This window comes from Electrona antarctica, assembly GCF_951216825.1.
Source record: "Electrona antarctica genome assembly, chromosome: 7".
NCBI classification, from domain to species: domain Eukaryota; kingdom Metazoa; phylum Chordata; class Actinopteri; order Myctophiformes; family Myctophidae; genus Electrona; species Electrona antarctica.
In genome coordinates, this window is record NC_136812.1 from 57853249 (window position 1) to 57873952 (window position 20704).

At 44.8% G+C, this 20704-nt stretch overlaps 1 protein-coding gene across 1 annotated transcript in view; it reads right to left on the bottom strand.

The window, feature by feature from the left end:
• Positions 1-326: 326 nt before the first annotated feature.
• stil (STIL centriolar assembly protein) overlaps positions 327-20704 on the bottom strand; it is a 50509-nt gene continuing 30131 nt past the window's right edge. The window contains exons 13-19 of the mRNA XM_079506570.1: positions 18848-19112; positions 17510-17642; positions 16598-16832; positions 14362-14458; positions 12190-12404; positions 10883-11157; positions 327-2821 (exon numbers count right to left, since the gene is read on the bottom strand). Coding sequence (XP_079362696.1) covers positions 2544-2821; positions 10883-11157; positions 12190-12404; positions 14362-14458; positions 16598-16832; positions 17510-17642; positions 18848-19112 — 1498 coding nt within the window. The 3' untranslated portion in view covers positions 327-2543. The remainder of the gene's footprint in view (positions 2822-10882; positions 11158-12189; positions 12405-14361; positions 14459-16597; positions 16833-17509; positions 17643-18847; positions 19113-20704) is intronic.

Here is a 20704-nt window from a genome sequence, read left to right on the forward strand (position 1 = left end):
TGTTCGCTCTGAAAGAATATATATTCAAAGATTTGCACCACATTTTCAGCATTTTTCTAAAATAGAAGATGTACAAGCTCATAGCGCCTCACTCGGTACCACATATGAGCTTATAGATCTTTCATTTTTCAATAGCTAAAGTTTAAAATAAGTGTTAAAACTCCAAAAGGGGTTCCCGTCCAGAATGGGTTAAGGTTTATTGAGTTAATCTGGAAGCTCTTCTAGTAGACAAGACAAATATAAACATATTATGAATATTTGTATTTATTTGAAAAAATCATAAATAAACTGTGCAAAACAATCACGTCACATAAACATGGACTTGGAACATTCAAAAAAATAGTTTAATACTAAAAAATGTCTGACAGACTGTAGAGTATCTTCTTCTGTATTCAGCTGCTTGGTAAATGATAGTATGAAGTATGTCAATAACTGTGTGATAATGATCTAATAAATAAACTGCAAGAATCACTTTACACAAAACATGGAATATGAAACAGAACTGGTTAAAACAGTTATGTATGATTGACAAGCAGAATGTGTGTGTGTGTGCGTGCGTGCGTGCGTGCGTGCGCGCGCGAGTGGGCCAACTCAAACAGGGTTTATGAACCAGGAGGTGAGGCACACACATCAGATTAATAATAATAATATTATGAATAATAATGTCATAATTCACATGACCACAACACAGGTTCGAACCCCAGACAGCCGGTTATATCCTTGTACTTGAACCGCTCACCTGAAAGGACCCAAACGCTCAAACATCAAGCCTAAGTTATGCTCCACAGAGTGCCAAAAATAGAAGATCTACAAACCATCCGTGAAGTCAACTAAGCTGAACGAGTCTAGGGCAGTGATTTTTAACCCCGTTTCTATAAATGCCCATTATTTATTGTATTGGGCATTTGAGCCACGGACCACCATTTGATGACATTTAGCCTCTCAGTCAGACCCCAAACGAAAGAATATTTTGTTGTCGTTTGATACGATTTTGTCCACAATTCCATGCTGTATTGATGAATCATAGGAGAGATTCCAGGCAAACATTGATCAAAATAACAATCATTCTACATTCTCTAATTGTGCAGACTTCTTGTACATTAAATAATGCAGATGTTTAACAATAATTTAACTCTTTGAGACCACATAGACCCTCTATAGTTAGCAAAACAGACCCGAGTTAAACTGTAGCCTACTTGGCTGTGATATTTTTCCACCAAAAATAGCAGATCTACAAGCTCACAACGTGACTCGTATATCCTGTATTTGTATCTATATATCTGCTATTTTTGGTGAATGTCTCCCCCCCAATAGGAATGCTGAGGTTCAAGTATAAAAGTTATTTTCGCAGTATGTCCAAAAATGGAAAAAAAGGGGAGGGGGGGGGGGGGGGATTTACTGTACATATTAACATAGCGTTGATATGACAAAAGGTTCTATAAAGTGACAATGTAATCGAGGACGTGTGTCGCGGATGAAAACAAAATGTCATTTACAGACGTGTTTGAGAACCTCTGGTTTTTGAACCAAGACCCAGGTTCAAAAACCTCTCAGCCGAGACCCGGCTGAACCCGATTAAGACCTGATTCTACAAACCGTCTTCGAAATCCTGACACACTTCTGAAGAACGGATGTTTCTATGTCAGTGGTTCTCACACCTTTTCATGTCAACAACCCCCAGAATGGTATTTGGCCACCGACCCGACCCGACCCCCCCCCCCCCCCCCCCCCCCCGAAGCAAAGATTTTTTTGTTAAAAATGTTCCCTGTGAATTGTAATATAAATATATATTCAAATATTTGCTACACACTTTCACGATTTTTCAAAAATCACCAAGCTCTTAGCCCATGCTATGAGCTTGTAGATCTGCTATTTTTCAACAGCTAAAGTATAAAAGAACTCCCCCAAACTGTCAGTAATTCACATTAAATCATAATAATTCACATTACAATGTCATGGGATAAAAAAAATAGCCAATTTGTCCTTGAGCAAAAGAACTCCTGCACAAACGCCTAAAAATATCCGCCCAAAGTCCTTGTGAGCTTGTAGATCTGCCACTACTTCTTAAACATTTGTTTTCTAATTTAAGGAATTTCTTAAGATTTTTATTTGATTTCTTCATAAAATTACTGAAAAACAAAAGAAACATCGAATTTTCATTAAAACAAAAAAAATGTTGCTTTTTTGGGGGCAACATTTGTTTTTGAAAATGTTTTGAAATAGTAATCATTAAAAACAAAATAAAAAAAGGACCCATACAAATTTGGACAGCGCCCCAAAACCCAGGGAATCAGTGTTGTAGAACAGTGGTTCCCCAGAATTGACACTCATCAGCCTGCAGACCCCCATTTGAAAAGACATGCCAGGGATCCCCATAAGGGTCCATTTGGCTCCAAACAATCATTTAGCTGGGGACTCCCTGGAACTGCCTCAAGGACCCCTGGGGGTAACCGAACCCCATTTTGGGAACCACTGTTGTAGATCGCATATTCGGCATGGATCAGAAGAGCTTGTAGATTCAGATAGTTATTGGGTTTGTAGATCTAGAATAATTTGGGCAGCTGCCTGAGTCTGCTAATGTCCAGGAAGTTTCCCATGGATCCGTCCGCGTGGGGAGACCGACGCCCCCTAGTGTCCGCCGGGAGGAACTGACGTGTCGGCGTATCATCTCTGATTGGCCGCCGGGGGGGGCGCTCTGACCTTTTGACGGGTACTTCTTCCTGCCGTAGCTCCTCCCCCCCTTGCGCCTCCTCCAGGACTCCGTACCTCCTCATGTACTTCCTGGTCGCCAGGGACATGTCGCTGGATGATGACATCACGTCTGGGAAATAAAAATACAAATATTAAATAGCTTTATACACACATGTCGCTGGATGATGACATCATCACGTCCACACTTCATTGTAACGATGGGGTGACGGAGGCGTTGCCTAGCAACCGGACCGCTTCATATATGGTGTAAAGCTTTAGGTACGAACATGTTCGTAGCTGGCAGATAAGGTCCCATAGACAGGGGATTCATATGTTCGTAGCTGGCAGGAAAATAATCAATATAGTTTTATAATTTTATACTGAAGACTGATCAAAATAAAAAATAAACATTTAACATTTAATAACACTTCATAGTTCTATACAGGGAGACACCATGGCAAGAAATAAAAACATTTAATATTTAATATCACTTTATAGTTTTATACTGGAATCAAACTTGTACTTATAAAGCACGTTTTAAAACCAAAGTGCTGTACAGATCAGTGGCAAAACAGAGATAGGCAAGAGAACACATAATGTAAACGAGAAACACAATCAGAAATTATGACAAAAATATAAGCATGAAAGGTTTAAAATAAGCAAAACAAAAAAGAGCTAAGATAAAGCAAAACCTAAACTGGACTCAAGAGGGATTGAAAGCCAGGGAGAAAAGATGAGTCTTAAGGTGAGACTTAAAAACATCAATAGATGGGGCAGATCGAATATAAAGGGGCAAGCTCTTCCAGAGCCTGGGAGATGCAGCTGCGAAAGAGCGTGCGCCCCCCTAGTGCTCTTCTTGGTTATTCGGCCCTCTAGCAGTACCTGATCAGCGGAGCGCAGGGCTCTAGCCGGGGTGTAGGGTTTCACGAGCTCGGAGAGCTACTCGGGGGCCAGCCCATTTAAAAGAAAATAAGGACTTTAAAATCGATTCTAAAAGAAACCGGGGGCCAGTGAAGGGAGGCCAGCACGGGGGTTATGTGTTCTCTCTTTTTAATAAGCGAGCAGCAGCGTTCTGGACCAGTTGCAGTCATCTAATTGCAGACTGTTCGATGCCAATGTAGTGAATTGCAGTAGTCTATCCTGGAAGAAATAAATGCATGGATTGCGGTTTCTAATTGTTTTGGGGGGAGATATGGTTTGACCTTAGCAAGGAGAGAGTGAGGAGAGTGATATGGGTTCGAAATAGGAGAAATAAGCAGGGCAAGTCGATATGGCTGGGTCAGAAACGGTGTAAGTATGTAGAGACCTGAGGTCGTCAACTTTTGAAATGAAAAAGGTTTGAAAATCTATACAAAGGTTTAAAGAAGGGGCAATAGCAGGTGCATCACGGGGGTTCGTAAGGGAATTGAAAATGTTGAAGAGCACCTGAGGTTTATTACCGTTTTTGTTAACTAGGTCGGAGATGTATTGTATTTTTGCTGTTTTCACTGCTCTCAGATAGTCAGACAGACTGTTGCGTAAAATGTCCAAGGAAACGTGGAGCCGGTCCTTGCACCATTTCCTCTCTGCGCGCCTACACGTGCGCCTGAGAGAACGCGTGGTGTCATTTAACCATGGCTCAGGGATGGCTTTGGTGCGCCGGTACCCGAGCGGCGCAATAGAGTCTAGTATGTCGGTGCATCTAGAATTAAACATACTGAGAAGTGTGTCAACGTTGGAAGTACGGGGAGGCATTGAAACTTTGGGAAAATAATGATGCGGTTAATGGGTTGATTTTGCGCGTGCGGCGAATGCGAGGAGCTGGTTTAATTGCAGAGTAGGGAATTGTGGCAGTAAATAAGATGGGGAAATGATCAGAAATACAGGGGATGGGGAAAACATCAGTAACAGAGACAGTTAAGCCATATGACAGTATAAGGCAAATGGGAAGAAGGCAATAGCGGAAGGGCGATACTCGATACTGTTTTTTTGTTTGTTTTTTTTACTTGGAAAAGCAAACATGATGTTTTCATATATCCAGTTGCTTTGAAAGCGCAAACTTGTCAACCTGGCCCTATTGTTTGTTTTGCTTGTTTTTATTTCCATCTAAAAGCAAGAATGGCAAGTGGCAATGTTTCTATATACCAAGTTGCTTGGATGTCGTAAATGTGGCAACCTAGCGGGAATAGTATACTGTACTCCACTGTACTGTACTCCACTGTGCTGTACTCCACTGTGCTGTACTCCACTGTGCTGTACTCCACTGTGCTGTACTCGGCGGTACTGTACTGTACTCCACTGTACTGTACAGTGCTGTACTGTACTCGGCTGTACTGTATTCCACTGCACTGTACTGTGCTGTACTCCACTGTACTGTACTGTGCTCCACTGTACTCCACTGTACTGTACTCCACTGTACTGTACTGTATTCCACTGTACTGGACTGTACTCCACTGCGCTGGATGTCGTAAATGTGGCAACCTAGCAGGAATAGTATACTGTACTCCTCTGTACTGTACTGTAGTCCTCTGCACTGCCCTGTCCTGCACTGCGCAGTACTGTACTGGAATGGACTGTACTGTACTCTACTCTGCTCTGCTCTGCTCTGCTGTACTACACTGTACTGTACCCCACTGTATTGTACTGTACTCCACTCCACTGTACTCCACTGTACTGTACTGCCCTGCCCTGTCCTGTACTCGGCTGTACTGTACTCTACTGTACTCGGCTGTACTGTACTGTACTCCACTGTACTGTACTCGGCTGTACTGTACTGTACTCCGCTGTACTGTACTCCACTGTACTGTACAGTACAGTGCTGTACTGTGCTGTACTCCACTGTACTGTACTCCACTGTACTGTACAGTACAGTGCTGTACTGTACTGTACTCGGCTGTACTGTACTGCATTCCACTGCACTGTACTGTACTCCACTGTACTGTACTGTACTCCACTGTACTGTACTGTACTCGGCTGTACTGTACTGCATTCCACTGCACTGTGCTGTACTCCACTGTACCGTACTGTATTCCACTGTACTGTATTCCACTGTACTGTACTGGGCTGTACTCCGCTGTACTGTAATGTACTCCACTGTACTGTACTGTGCTGTGCTCCACTGTACTCCACTGTACTGTACTGGACTGTACTGTACTGTACTCCGCTGTAGTGTACTGTACTCCGCTGTACTGTACTCGGCTGTACTGTACTGTATTCCACTGTACTGTACTGTGCTGTACTCCACTGCACTGTACTGTACTCTACTGTATTCCACTGTACTGTCCTCCACTGTACTGTACTGTACTCCACTGTGCTGTACTCTGTTCTGCTCTCTTCTCCTCTGTTCTGCTCTCTTCTCTTCTGTACTGTACCGTACTGTATGGTTCGGTACCATAACGTACCGTACCGTACTGTATCATACTGAACTGTGCCATACTGTACTATACGGTACTGTACAATACTGTCCCGTACTGTGCCTTACCATACTGTACTGTGCTGTACCGTGCTGCGGTGCCCTGTGTATGTGTGCGAACGTGCATGTGTGCATGTGTGTGTGTGTGTGTGCAGTGAAAAGGGGAGGTGCCGGGGAATGAGAAAGTTGTGATGTAATTTGCATCACAGCAAAATGTTGAGCAATAACAGTGTGTGTGACAAAAGTAATATTTGTACAGTAAATATGACAGTTGCGTGGATGCAATGTAGTGCAGTTGGATTCTGGGACCGTGCAGATTTGTTTTTGCATGGAGAGATGTGTGTTAACAGTGTGGTTTGGTAGGAGAAGGAGCACGGATAAATGGCCATGTGCTTGTGTACCCCCTGTCCATTAGGTTAGAAGGATATATATAGTGCTTGTTATATTTCGGGGGGCGATAAACCAGTGTGCACAGAACTAGAGAGGACAGGCTTATTTTGAACAGCTGGAGTTCAAAGCTGGAGACGCTAACCTCAGGTTGGATTTGTCGACATTGAATATTAGATTTGTATACTAGGGCCAGGCCCCCGCCAGTGCTGGAGGTCCTAGGCGAGTTGAAGAAAGAGCAGTGGGGGGGGGGGGGGGGGGGAGATCAGTGAATGATTTGAGATCACCAGGAGTAACCCAGGTTTCAGTTAGAAAAAAGAAATCGAGGTCGCGGGTGGTGGCGAAATCTTTCAGCCATGGTGCTTTGTGTGGTGGGCCTATGGATCTGGTATTAAAGAGGGCCATCCGAAAGTTGGTGTCCGAGGCCAGGCAGATGGAGTGGCGCATCTCAGGGGGCATAGGTACAGTAGGCATGCCTAACACCACGTCTAATAGACGGCGGATAGTTGCGCGGTCTGCTTAAAACCGGAATATGGGAGGGTGGAGCGGTCTGGGTTAAAAAGACAGAATGAAAAACAGGTGAATTAAGCGGTCTGATTAAGACTGGGGCATGGGGGGGGACGGGGCTGCTTGGGTTAATTTAGAGGAAATAATTAAAACTTGAGTGTTACATGTGGCAGCAGAGAGAAGGAGAGAGATTGAGTTTATTGGGAGAGCAGCAAGACATCTAACCTGACTCCTACTTAAAGTACTTAAAGTACTGCCAGACGGTTCCATAGACAAAACAAAAGTAATTTGCATTTACTGTAAAGCTGAATTCAGTTACCACCGTAGCACATCTACATTGAAATACCACTTGTCGGCCAAGCACACCGCTGATGCAGAGAGCCCTACGCCCCCTTCCTCAAGCCAAACTACGTTGGTTAATTTACCGAGGAGACAGCTGGACAGGTCCACCACCCGCAAACTTTCAACATCAGTCGCCAAATGGGTGGCTACCGCTTGCAGGCCGATTAACATTGTGGAGGACGAGGGTCTGCGTGAAATAATACGGATCGCATCCAATGACTGGACGTACGAACTGCCTTGTAGAACCACTACTGTGACGAAGATCCACAACTTGTATGAAGAAGAGAAAGCATTTTCATGTCAAGGACCCCTAAATCGACATTTATTAGCCCGCGGACCCCCATTTGAAAAGATGCCAGGGGCAGGGACCCCCATAAGAGAAGCTTATAGCTGTGATTCTCAACCATTTTAATTTCAAGGACCCCCAGTTTGACATGCATTAGTCTACGGAGTCTAATTGGGAACCACTGCCATACACAGACTTGTACACTGAATAATTATTCATATAGAGTTAAATTAACACTGAGGTTTTTTTTAATCTTAATTGACAAAGCACTTGTTAACTGTTAAGCTTTAAGTTCTGTTCAGGGAAAAACCGTATAGGACTTAAATTGTCAGAACTGTATTTGGTAGTCAAAGTTAAATCCAACATTGCCCACTTTATTTATTTGAATTGTATTGGTATCTGGTCATAATGGCTGCCTATCTGTCTTGAGAAGCCAGAAGTGATAGATAGATAGGCCTATAGATAGATGGATAGATGGATGGATGGATCAATTGCCTTTCCTAATGACTAACTTAAAAAAAAAAACAGGAGCGGGATGGGAGCGGGAGTAATTTCGAGCGGGAGCGGGATGGGATCAGGATTTTTTCCATTCTACAGGAGTGGGAAAGGACAGGATTTTTTTTTAACTCTGGCCCAGGATTGGGACAGGACAGGATTCTTTCTGTGGGAGTGGGACAGGACAGGAGTGAAAATCCACTCCCGTGTCAGTCTCTAGTGGGGACTTATGTCCCCACTGTGATGAAAACGGAAGAGAGGCACTTCGCCCATGCGTGCGCAGAGCACTTTATCCAAGTAGCCCAGCAGTGGGACATTTTAGATAAAGTTAGCACGCTGACCACAGACAGTGCACGTAACATGATCGCAGCGGCCAGGGAACTCCCATTTGAACATGGCGTCTGTGGCTCAAGAGGTAGAGCAGGTCGTCCAATGATCCATGGGTCGGCGGTTCGAATCCCGGCTCCTCCTGTCTACATGTCGAAGTGTCCTTGGGCAAGACACTGAACCCCAAATTGCTCCCCATGTGCTGGTTGGTACCTTGCATGGCTTCCGCCGCAATCGGTGTATGAATGTGTGTGTGAATGGGTGAATGTAATGCACAATCTATGTAAAGCGCCTTGGATAAAGGCGCTATATAAATGCACCATTTACCATTTACATATGCCGTGTGCTGCACATCTCCTCCAACGTGCCATCACGGTGGCTCTACAGAACAGCCCATTTGACAACGCGTTGGCAAAATGCAGAAAGGTGGTCGGCCATTTCAAGCATAGTCCACCAAATTCAGCAGAGCTTGAGGAACAGCAACTGGAACTTGGACAAAAAAAAAGAGGCAATGGTACAAGACGTGTCCACTAGATGGAACAGCACCCTGGATATGATCACCCGTGTGCTGAGAAATAAAGATGCACTGATAGCTACCCTGGCCCAACATGCAACCAAGGTCACTATGCCAACAGCTCCTGAGCTGGATAAACTACAGAAGTTGAAGACTGTGCTGCAGCCTTGCAGGTGAATTATTGATACTCTCATACTGAAAAAATGGTGTGTATGTGTGTGTGTGTGTGGGGGGGGGGGGGGGGGGGGGGGGGTTGAGAGAGTGAGAGGATGGAGGGGGGGTGGGTGAGAGACATGGTGAAGGGGCGTGCGTGCGTGCGTGCTAGCTCTCAGCTTTGAAGTTCCTAACTTAAATGTTTTTCTTTTTCTATATTATTGCAGGTATGTAACTGAACTTTTGGAGGAGAGAAGTTTGTTCAATCGTGCTGCCAGCCTTTCGTCATCTATCCAGAAATATGGAGGTCTCTGAGGATGACCCAGCATATCTGGTTACATTCAAGAAGAAATTCGCAGCAGACATGGAGCAACGCACGGAAAAAAACAAACATCCCATGGCTGAAGGTTGCGACTGCTCTGGATCCTAGATTTAAGGACCTCAAGTGTCTGAGCAAACCTGACAGGGCTGAGGTGTGGAGTTCCATCACTGCCTTGCTCAGGCAGGAGAGACCTGCACAGCCTGAAGGAGCAGCGACGCCTGAGCCACCTAAGAAAAGATCAGCTCTCTCTCTCTCCTGCTTGACTCGGATGCTTCATCTGATGAAGAGGAGGACTGTGTGGGGAACTGGGTGGCCCGCTACAGGGCGGAGCCCACTGTTGCCTTGGATGACTGTCCACTGCAGTGGTGGTCCGACCATGAAGGGGCACACAGCATGATGGCCTGCCTTGCACGCAAGTACTTGGCAACACCTGCCACATCCGTGCCACGTGAAAGGTTGTTTTCTCTGTCTGGACATGTTGTTCAGAAGAAGCGCGCGTCCCTGTCATCTGAAAATGTCAACAAGCTTCAGTAACTCTTAGTTATTGTTGTTTTTGTACTGCAGGCTGAGAGAAAAGATGGAGGCTGGGTTATTCAGTTTCTATAGCCTAACTGCACTACTGTAGCTGTGTCTTGATTAGCATTTCTCATGTTCTCATGTTCACTTTGTCTGAGAGAAGAGAAGAGATGGAGGCTGGGTTACAGTCAACAGTTGTTTACTATAGGCTATAGCCTAACTGCACTATACTGTAGCTGTGTCTTGTTTAGCCTCGTGTTTTTGTTAATTTTGTTTGTGAAAAGAGAAGGAGGCTGGGTTATTCAGCTTCTGCTGAATAAAACAGGACAGCTGTTTACTAAAGGCTACAGCCTAATTGCACTATATAATTTGAGCGACTGTGTCTGTGTCATATGCACTTTATTGTTTTGTTCAGTTATTTTGTGCATCACTTTTGTTTTGAATGTGAGAGTCATCATTTTGTGTTAACTGCATGGCTGCTTATTGTACTTTAACAAAACAACAAATGTGGATGAATAGTTCAAGTGTAAAGTTGAACAACACAGTAACACACTACATTGTTACTTGATTGTGGACAGTAGGCCTATTTGTCATTGTTCCAATAAAAAAGACATATGCATTTTTGGCATAAAGCAAAGCATTTGTCTCTGTTCATGTTGAAGTGTTAAAAACTTGAAATATATCTGTTTAAGTTAGATTTAGAACATAAAAAATATGCGATTAAATATGCGATTAATCGGCGATTAACTACGGGCAGTCATGCGATTAATCGCGATTAAATATTTGAATCGACTGACAGGCCTAGAAAGAATATATATTCAAAGATTTGTGCCACATTTTCACGATTTAAAAAAAATAGCAGATCTGCTCTTTTTCAAAAGCATGCTAAAAACACCAAAAAGGGTTCCCGTCCTGAATGGGTTGAAATATAAACATAAAAGCGGTGCTTACCTCGCGTCGAGGAGGAGGGGGTGGAGAGTAGGGCGGGCCCGGGCGAGGAGTGACTCCGCCCCCTCAGTGATGGGAGGAGCCTGTTGAGCTGCGCGTCGGGGATGCGTCGCAGCGCGATGGCGTTCCACTCCAGAGTCATGTCCGCGCTGGCGCCCCACAGTGGCGACGAGGCAAACACACTGCCGCCGCCGGGCTCCACATCGCCCCCCAGTGGCGAGACGGGAGGACTGAGTCTGGACGAGAGAGCTAGTGGACTGATGGACGCCAGAGGGATGCTGGGGGGCACGCACGCACACACACCAAAAAGACGGAGGTTATTGATATCAAAACCGATCGCATCGCTCCACAGCCTGGGAGCGCCTGTTCGCAACATTCGATGTTGCGTAACAGTGTGACATCATCGAAAATGTTCCCCCCCCCATGTTTTGCAGAGACTGAAAATCTTAAAACGTTAATAACTCTTGATCTAAATCATACCGTCCAATTCTAAGAAAAGATCATGTCTTAGACGGCCCACCGCGGTCCAGTCGCTAGTCGCGGTAGATTTAATCATACCTCCCGTTGTTGTCGATCGCCTCTAGAGTGTTTTGGCTACATCTAGCTGCTACAGCCACATCCGGAACAACATCCAGTCCGTCGGTAAAAGTGCTCCGCTACTATAAATCGCCAGGCGCTATGATTTAATGGATTAAATAACCCCGGGCAATCGGAGTGTTAACCACTGTGATTAATGCATTGAAACAACACTATTTTAATATGTTGCATTATTGATAAAGATTATACATTTGAATAAAAAGTCTTTGGTCCGTCTAATAACGTCCTCTATGACTCTGACCAAAACTATAAATCCCTAGTCGGGGACAGCGCTGATCCCAAGCCTAGCGCGTGTGTGTGCATTACGGCTCTGAAGGCCTGTCGGGACCAGTCACCAGAGTTTCTGTACGTCAGTGGTTCCCAAACTTCTTCATGTCAAGGACCCCCAAATTGACACTCATTAGCCCGCGGACCCCCATTTGAAAATATATGCCAAAGACCCCCATAAGAGAAGATTTCTACAGCTCTAGCAGTGATTCTCAACCATTTTTATTTCAAGGCCACCCTGTGGTTTGACCTGAAATAGGCTACTGGCCCCCATTTAATGGCATTTCTATCTCTGGGACAGTCCCATAAGGGTCCATTTGGTTCCTAACTATCATTTAGCTGGGGACTCCCTGGAGGTCCCTCAAGGACCCCTGGGGGTCCCCGGACCCAACTTTGGGAATCACTGCTGTACGTGACCAACGGGCCTAGTATATGTGTGTGTGTACCTGGAAGTGTCCTGGGTGATCAGCTCAGGTGGGACTCCCAGCTGCTCTAGCTGCCTGACGGTGGCGCTGTTGATCCCCCCCGCCGTGTCTCCTCCTCCTCCATGAAGCTCCTCCTCCTCCTCCTCCCGGCTCCGCCTCCTCTCGATAGACTCCTCCTCCTCCTCCTCTTCATCCTCCTGTCTCTCTGAGCAGTGCAGCAGGCTGTTCACCTGGTTCTACATACAAACATTCAAGCATTCACAAGCAAATAAATAAAAGGTAGATCAATTATTACAATTGAGAAGAGCACACTGTGTGGCTGAGGAGGTAGAGCAGGACGTCCAATGATCCGCGGGTCGGCGGTTCGAATCCCGGCCTCTCCTGTCTAAGCGAGACACCGAACCCCACATTGCCTCCAATCAGTGTTGTTTTTGTCGACTAAAACTAAGACGAAAATGTTTCGTCGACTACCTTTTTTCAGAGGAAAACTAAATGGAAACTAAATGAAAACTAAGCTACGATGACAAAAAGTAAGACTAAATATACTTGTGAACATAAAAATGTTAGGAAGGGACTAGTGGACAAGAGATCCAGTAGTCATTATACACTTGGTTGCATGCTGAAAATAGCCTATCTACAAGCTCACAACGCGTCGCAAGTGTAAAATCAGCCATTACGACGGCATCGACTAAATAAAGATAGATTTAGTCGACTAAAATCTTATGACATTTAGTCGACTAAAACTCATCATCATTCATCATTTTTCGACCGCAGTCGAGATCGTGGATTTCACAATATCACGCCAGACTTTCGGGCCTTCATTGCCATCCCCAGTTCCTGCTTACTGATGCATGTGTCCCTAGCGATGACATCAGGGAACGACAGTTTTCTACCTCTGGTCTGCTTTGAGGCAGGACTCCAGAGAAGAAGGGAAGATATAACCTTATTGTCAGCTCTGTAGCAGTGGCCGGCAAACTGTGTTTTTCTGGATCGGACTAGTGAAGAAACAAGGGGAAGGTTGCCATATGTTAGATTAGTCGATGGGTGGCTCTTCCAAGACAGATTTTGCGCTCTCATTAGAAGGCGGGTGTAAGTGCCATCCAACCGTTTCTCTAGATTCTAAATATTTTTACTCTTAACATCTTACTAAGCTGGGATGACCAGATCTTATGCATGCGTCATTGCAGGCTGACCAGGCCATACCCTTCCTAGTTTGAAAGTCCTTTTGGGAAGAAGATATATATGAACCCAAATACTTGTAGTCATCAACCTGTTTCAGAGGAGTGTTGTTAAGTGTTTTTATAATGTGGTTATTGTTGGATTTGCATATATTTACGTATTCAGTTTTCGTCTCGTTGAGATAAAGACCAACACAGTTGGAGGCCTGCTCAAGAGACTGAAGGAGAGCCTGAGCGTATTCCAATGATTGACTGATAAGCGCGATGTCATCAGCGAAGTCAGTGTCGGTTAGGTATTTAGCAGGATGACGAGAGCTTCTATAGGGTTTAGTTGGTAGCCCTTATCATTGATAGTATCAACTGACATACGAAGAACATAATCAACAACAATAATAGGTGCAAGTGTGTCGCAAGTGTGTCGACTAAAACTAGACAAGACGCGCGAACGTTAAGTTAAGTTAAGTTTTTTTTAAAGTTTTTCCTTTTAAAGTTTTTCCTTTTTAAGTTTTTTTTTGTTTTTTAAGTTTTTTTTTTAAGTTAAGTTTTTTGTAAGTTAAGTTTTGTGTGTGTGTGTGTGCGCGTGCATGTGTGTGTGTGTGATACAGCTGCGCCCTCTGGTGGTGGGCGTGTGGTGTTACAGCGTGACAGACACACACACAGACAGGATCTGCTGGGTCTCATAGTAAATGCTCACTGCGTTCGCAACTAACACTAATACATTCCAGGTGACTAAAACGTGACTAAATCTAAATTAAAACTATACAAGAGACTAATGACAAACACTGGCTCCAATGAGTGGGTCGGTGCCTCGCATGCTAGCTCGCCACCGTTGGGTGTGTGAATGTGGGAAGTGAGGACGCTAGGCGTCGACTGTTCGCCGCTTCACCTCCCAATGTGTGAAATGAATGAATGAACCATTATAAAGCGCGTAGTAGTGCATATAAAAACGCTATAAAAATGCAAGCCGTTACTTTGTGCAACTTTGTGTGCAGCGCGTGCGTGCGTGTGTGCCTACCAGTAGGTGATGGTAGAACTGCTGGGTGGAGTCTGGTGGAGGGGGGGAGGGGCGCTGGTACATACTGGCACTCTCTCCTAATACTGGTGACTCACACCTGTGCGCGCGCGCACACACACACACACACACACACACACACACACACACACACACACACACACACACACACACACACACACACACACACACACACACACACACACACACACACACACACACACACACACACACACACACACACACACACACACACACACACACACACACACACACACACACACACGACTTGTGCTTTCTTTTGAAATGTACCCATTCTACATACTGTGAAATAAAAAAAGAAACAATCAATGAATTGAGGCACACGACCCGGGGGCTAACATAAACCACTATAATGGCTCTGTCGCTTTTGTTTTGTGTATTTCTCATGTTTGAAGGCAGCATAATCCATATAATATCGGAATCGGTCAGAATCGGTATCGGCAGATATGACCATACAAATAATCGGAGATCGGTCATAAATTTAAAAAAAATGATATCACAACTGAAAAAATGTGTATGGCCAAGTCCTATTATGTGATTTGTGAAACAGTGTGAAAGGAGCCCTACCCACACTAGCACGGTTTCCTAAATAATTAACCCAATATGTAGAATGATGTTTTACGGTAGTAATATTGTTCCTGTTCTGTTCTACATATCAGATTGAGACTTAGTAGGCCTGACGTAAAAAAAAAAAAAAAAAAAAACGTTCGCTCTGAAAGAATATATATTCAAAGATTTGTGCCGCATTTTTCGATTTTTCGAAAATAGCAGACCTACAAGCTCGTAGCGCGCCACTCGGTGGCGCGCTATGAGCTTGTAGATCTGCTATTTTCCATTAGCTAAATTCTAACATAATGCTTTAAAACACCAAAAGGGGTTCCCACCCAAAATGGGTTAACCATTGCTTTCATGACATATCCGAAACATTAAGGTTTTAAGGAAAATGGTTCAGTTTGACCACTTCAAATGCCCCAATCTTAACACGATGGACGCCAGATCGCCTCGCAACCCGTCAGATGACGGGTTAAGATTTAACCCCGGAGGTCGCCATACCCGTCAGATGGCGTGTAGTAAGGGTTATATTAGTACCATGCAGCCGAAGCTCAACACTAACCTTCCGTGCTGCCCAGGCTGCTAGACAGCGCCCACATTCTTCCCATCGTGAGGAACAATGCGCGCGCCTCCCATAAGGATCCACTCATTGTCGTTTCTTTGTTTGTTCTTCGTTTTCTCCGAAAAAATACTCCAAAGTTGTTGTTTTAGTCCAAACCGCCCGGCTTTCAGATGTAAACAGTGATTTATGATCGCGCCAGCCATGTTACTGCTTGTTGTGAAACCCGAGACATGTCGGTTGCTGCTCGAAAAGGTTTTTGCGCCTCTACTCGTTGTATTGGGCTGTATTGACGGTTCCCTCAACACATAATCCACTTTCCTCTGGCAGCAGCCAGGATCTCTTTCCTCTGGCAGCAGCCAGGATCTCTTTCCTCTGGCAGCAGCCAGGATCTCTTTCCTCTGGCAGCAGCCAGGATCTCTTTCCTCTAGCAGCAGCCAGGATCTCTTTCCTCTGGCAGCAGCCAGGATCTCTTTCCTCTGGCAGCAGCCAGGATCTCTTTCCTCTGGCAGCAGCCAGGATCTCTTTCCTCTGGCAGCAGCCAGGATCTCTTTCCTCTGGCAGCAGCCAGGATCTCTTTCCTCTGGCAGCAGCCAGGATCTCTTTCCTCTGGCAGCAGCCAGGATCTCTTTCCTCTGGCAGCAGACAGGATCTCTTTCCTCTGGCAGCAGACAGGATCTCTTTCCTCTGGCAGCAGCCAGGATCTCTTTCCTCTGGCAGCAGCCAGGATCTCTTTCCTCTGGCAGCAGCCAGGATCTCTTTCCTCTGGCAGCAGAGGAAAGAGAAATATACCTGGCTCCCTGCGGTCATTTCAAATGGCCAGCAGGAGGCGCTGAAAGAAGCCAATCTACAAGCTTGCAATGTGTCTGCTCGATGCATTGAGAGCTTGTAGATCGGCTATTTTCCCTGGCCAACATGCTTCCATAGAGAAATGACTGAAATCAGTCATGGCGACTGAGAACTTTAAGCCATGCATAAATATAAGTCTTTGGCAGGCAATTAATAAATAATCCTGGACTTCATAAGATAGATACATCTGTTTATTAATTATTCCATCTATATGTTCTGACAAAGCACATCGCTTACCTGGGATGGGGGGAGGGGGAACAGAAGCCCGGTTGGTGGGCTCGGCTGTCACTCTCCTCGGCTCCGCCCCCCGACCACCCATTGGAGGAGACGGGGTGTGAGTTGTTAGAGGAGGTGGGGCTAGATGACGAGGCCTTGCTGCCAATGGAGGAGGAGCCGCCTCTGGGACCCGCCTCCCCCCTCTGCTCATTGGCCGAGGGAACGTGGACAGGATCTCCCCAGAACAGACTGGCTCCTGAACGCAGCAGAGGTCATCATAAGGCCAAAGGTGACCATGGTTATTATAAATAACAAAATAATAACAAAATAAACAAACATTGTCGTTAACCGAACAATAAAAAACTAAATAAAATAAAATACGATAACTACGGAAACTGTATTGTTTTTACAAAACTAGCTAAAACAAACTGAAAGTAGACAAAATCCCTTAGTTTTAGTTTTTCTGAATATATGTTAAAAAATCACACCCGTGTGAACTGAGTGGTGTAAGGTCTTATATAGCCTGATCAGCTGTGGTCTGACGTAATGAAATCACACCCGGGTGAACTGGGTGACCGTAGCAACCATGCTCATTTTTTCTGCACAGACAGACTAACACAGCCAGTTGTAGGAGTGGTTTACACCACTCAAAAAGTGAATATGTGTTAAAATAGTATCTTTTGTTGAGTTTTTATTAAACAATAGGCCTCTGACATTTTGGAATCCTGCACCTGACAAATAACCCAAAGTATGAAAAACTTTAAACTAATACAAACTAAACTAAAACTAATAAAAAGTAGCAAACCAACTATATCTAACTGAATTAGAAAAACAAAGTTAAAACTAACATAAAATAAACTACAATGAAAAATCAAAAACTATGATAACCTTGAAGGACACATCATTAACACTTCTAACTTTAACCACACATACCCGTTCCCACGGCAACGCTGACAGTGCTTCTGATTGGCTGGTCTGATGGTTGACTGTTGTCATTGGCTGTCTGCTGAGCACTGCTAGACATGTGATTGGTGGGTTTGCTCTGTGCTTCAAGCAGCATCTGGATCTAAACACACAAACGATAATCCATTATTAATCCATTTTGGGCGGGAACCCCTTTTGGTGTTTTAAGCATTCTGTTATACTTTAGCTATTGAAAAATAGCAGATCTACAAGCTCATAGCGCGCCACCGAGTGGCGCGCTACAAGCTTGTAGGTCTGCTATTTTTGAAAAGTCGTGAAAATGTGGCGCAAATCTTTGAATATATATTTCAGAGCGAACATTTTTAACTAAAATATTGGCTTCTGGGGGTTCCCTGGAACTACATATTTTGAGATGGGGGGGTCCGTGGCCAAATAGAGATAATTCTGGGGGTCCTTGACATGAAATAGTTTGAGAACCACTGACATAGAAACATCAGGATTTAGAAGACATTTTGTAGAATCGTCTAAATGGTTTAAATGTAGGGTAAGAGAATAGTATTCAAGAATCATAAGTGAACTAAGAACCTAGCATCTGTCTAACAGTAGAATATCTGTACAATGAAACGATGAGAATACACTATAGTGTGCCGTCTACATAAAATGCTATCTAAATTAAATTAGTTGAACCTTTGCATACGCCTGTAAGGTCGTCGAGGCTAGGGGAAGTGCTATGGCAAGTGCTACGGGCTAAGATGGAGTCTGAAGAGGTGGGTTTTCAGATTACGGCAGAGCATTGGGAGTGAGTCTGCAGCTCTGATTGCAACGGAAAGTTTGTTCCATAGTGTTGGAGCCAGTAAATGAGTTAATTGATGTCTGATAATCCCATGTGGGACGGGTCAAGATATTGTCGGGACACGGAAATGAAATATTCATTAACTCCTTGACACCCGAGAGGCAGAGAACGAGATAAACTTACCTTTGCACAGGTAGCCATGCCCGAGAGAGCGAGATTTGATTTATTGGCATTAATGCAGCGTTTACATTAGCATTTTTAGCTAACCACCGCTACGCACGCCGTCTTTATTGGAATTATGGCTCAAAACAAACCAAGAACATTTCCGGCACGTAATAAATCATTAACCCCGCCTCCCGCTGATGAAAACAGTGATCGCAGCACTAGTAGGCCTCATTGGGCCTCCACAGACCCCGGGGTCTAGATACATTTCACTTCGAACAAAAACAAAGACCACCCCCCTTCTCCGCTCATGTTACATATTTGGCTGGCACCTGCTACGGTAGCAAAGCTCTACCGTCCTCTGGCGTTCAAGGAGTTAATTCATGGTATACCTGAGCCTGCAGTATCTTCAGCTGTCTGTCCTGCTCCACTAGGAGGCGATAGGGGTCAGGGGTCAGGTGGGCGTCTCCTGATGAGTGGTGGGTGTGGCCAGGAGGAGGTGGGTGGAGCAGAACAGGATGAGGAGGAGAACTGCAGTGGTGTACGATGGGAGTGAAGTCACAGCCAATCTGGGCGGCGCAACACTCACAGGACAGCTTCTGATTGGAGGAGAAGGCCGGGGTGCTGTGGATCTGATTGGAGGAGAAGGCCGGTGTGCTGTGGGATACATCACAATCACATTTATTGTCACGTCACAGTGGGTGAAATTTGTTGTGGTGCGTATTTCCCATCATGTCATTTTTTTTCCAATAAAAATAATGAAAGAGAAGAAGAGAGCGACTGTCTTCCCACAACAAGTGCTGCCTCTTTTTCCAACATGCATGTTCATATTATTATTATTACATTTGCATGTTGGTACCGCATGTATGTGCTTTTTCCACAAGAACTGTTATTGTCTCCACCAGGCCGAAGGCATGGGGAGAGAGTATGTTTTGCACTCCGTCCGTGTGTGTGTGTGTGTGTCCGTGTGTCTGTGTGTGTGTCCTTCCGTCCGTCTGTTACCAGCTAATCTCCGGCACCGTTAACCCGGTTGATGCCAAACTTTGCACACACACTCCCTGGATGCCAACGATGAACCTCTGCCCCACATTTTCCAGAACGGCCTGTTATAGCGCCACCAGGAGGCCGCTTTGTGCAAAACAAGTTTTTGGACAGTACACCTACAGATTTTGTCCAAACATCACACAAATTGGTACACAGTCTCTCTAGAGCCATTCAACGAAACAGGTCTTTCAGATTTCTCAGACTCCATCCTGATTGGCTAAGATTGGCTTCCAAAGTTCGCAGGAGTGCTCAGTTTCAAACAAAATGCTGCAAATCATGAACACATCATGTGATTTCCGTGAAATTGTGCACACACATTCCCACTAGGCCGAGGAACAAATGCCACATGAACATTTTCAACTCAGCCTCATGGTGGTGCTATAACTGGCCGAAAAGTGTTTTTACCTCTAACTGCATGGATCTGTGGATAACTTTGTATGCCAACTCCCTAGAGGCCAAGGAAAAACCTTTGCCTGGAATTTTTCACATCTGCTCTTTATAGCGCCACCAGGAGGCCGACATATGTAAAACACATTTTCTAATATTACTCCTTCAGATTTTATCCAAATTTCACGCAAATCAGTACACATGTTCTCCATAGTCATGTGATCAAGACGGGTTTGTTTGATTTATCATAATCCACCCTCATTGGCTACGATTGGCTTCTAAACTTTTCAGGAGTAGCCTGCTTTGTACCCGTTTTGTACAAATCGCCACAACTACTCAACGCAGCGTCCGATTGCGGTGAAACTGTGCATGCATATTCCCACTAGGCTGAGGAAGAAATGCCACTTGACAGTTTTCGAATCAGCCTCATGGTGGCGCTACAACAGGCCAAGCGGCGTCACACACACACACACACACACACACACACACACACACACACACACACACACACACACACACACACACACACACACACACACACACACACACACACACACACACACACACACACACACACACACACACACACACACACACACACACACACACGTTTATATATTACTCCTACACATTTTGCCAAACATCACACACTGGTGGAGACCTGTGCCCGGAAGGGCACTTTTTCTAGTTTATGAGTTGAATCGGTGGGGTGGGAGTGGCTATCTTTGGGAGAGCTTTTGTTCCGTTTTGTTCTGTGTGTATAAATGCATGTACTGTTGTATTGTTTGTGTACTGTATGTACTGTTCATTTGTGTTGA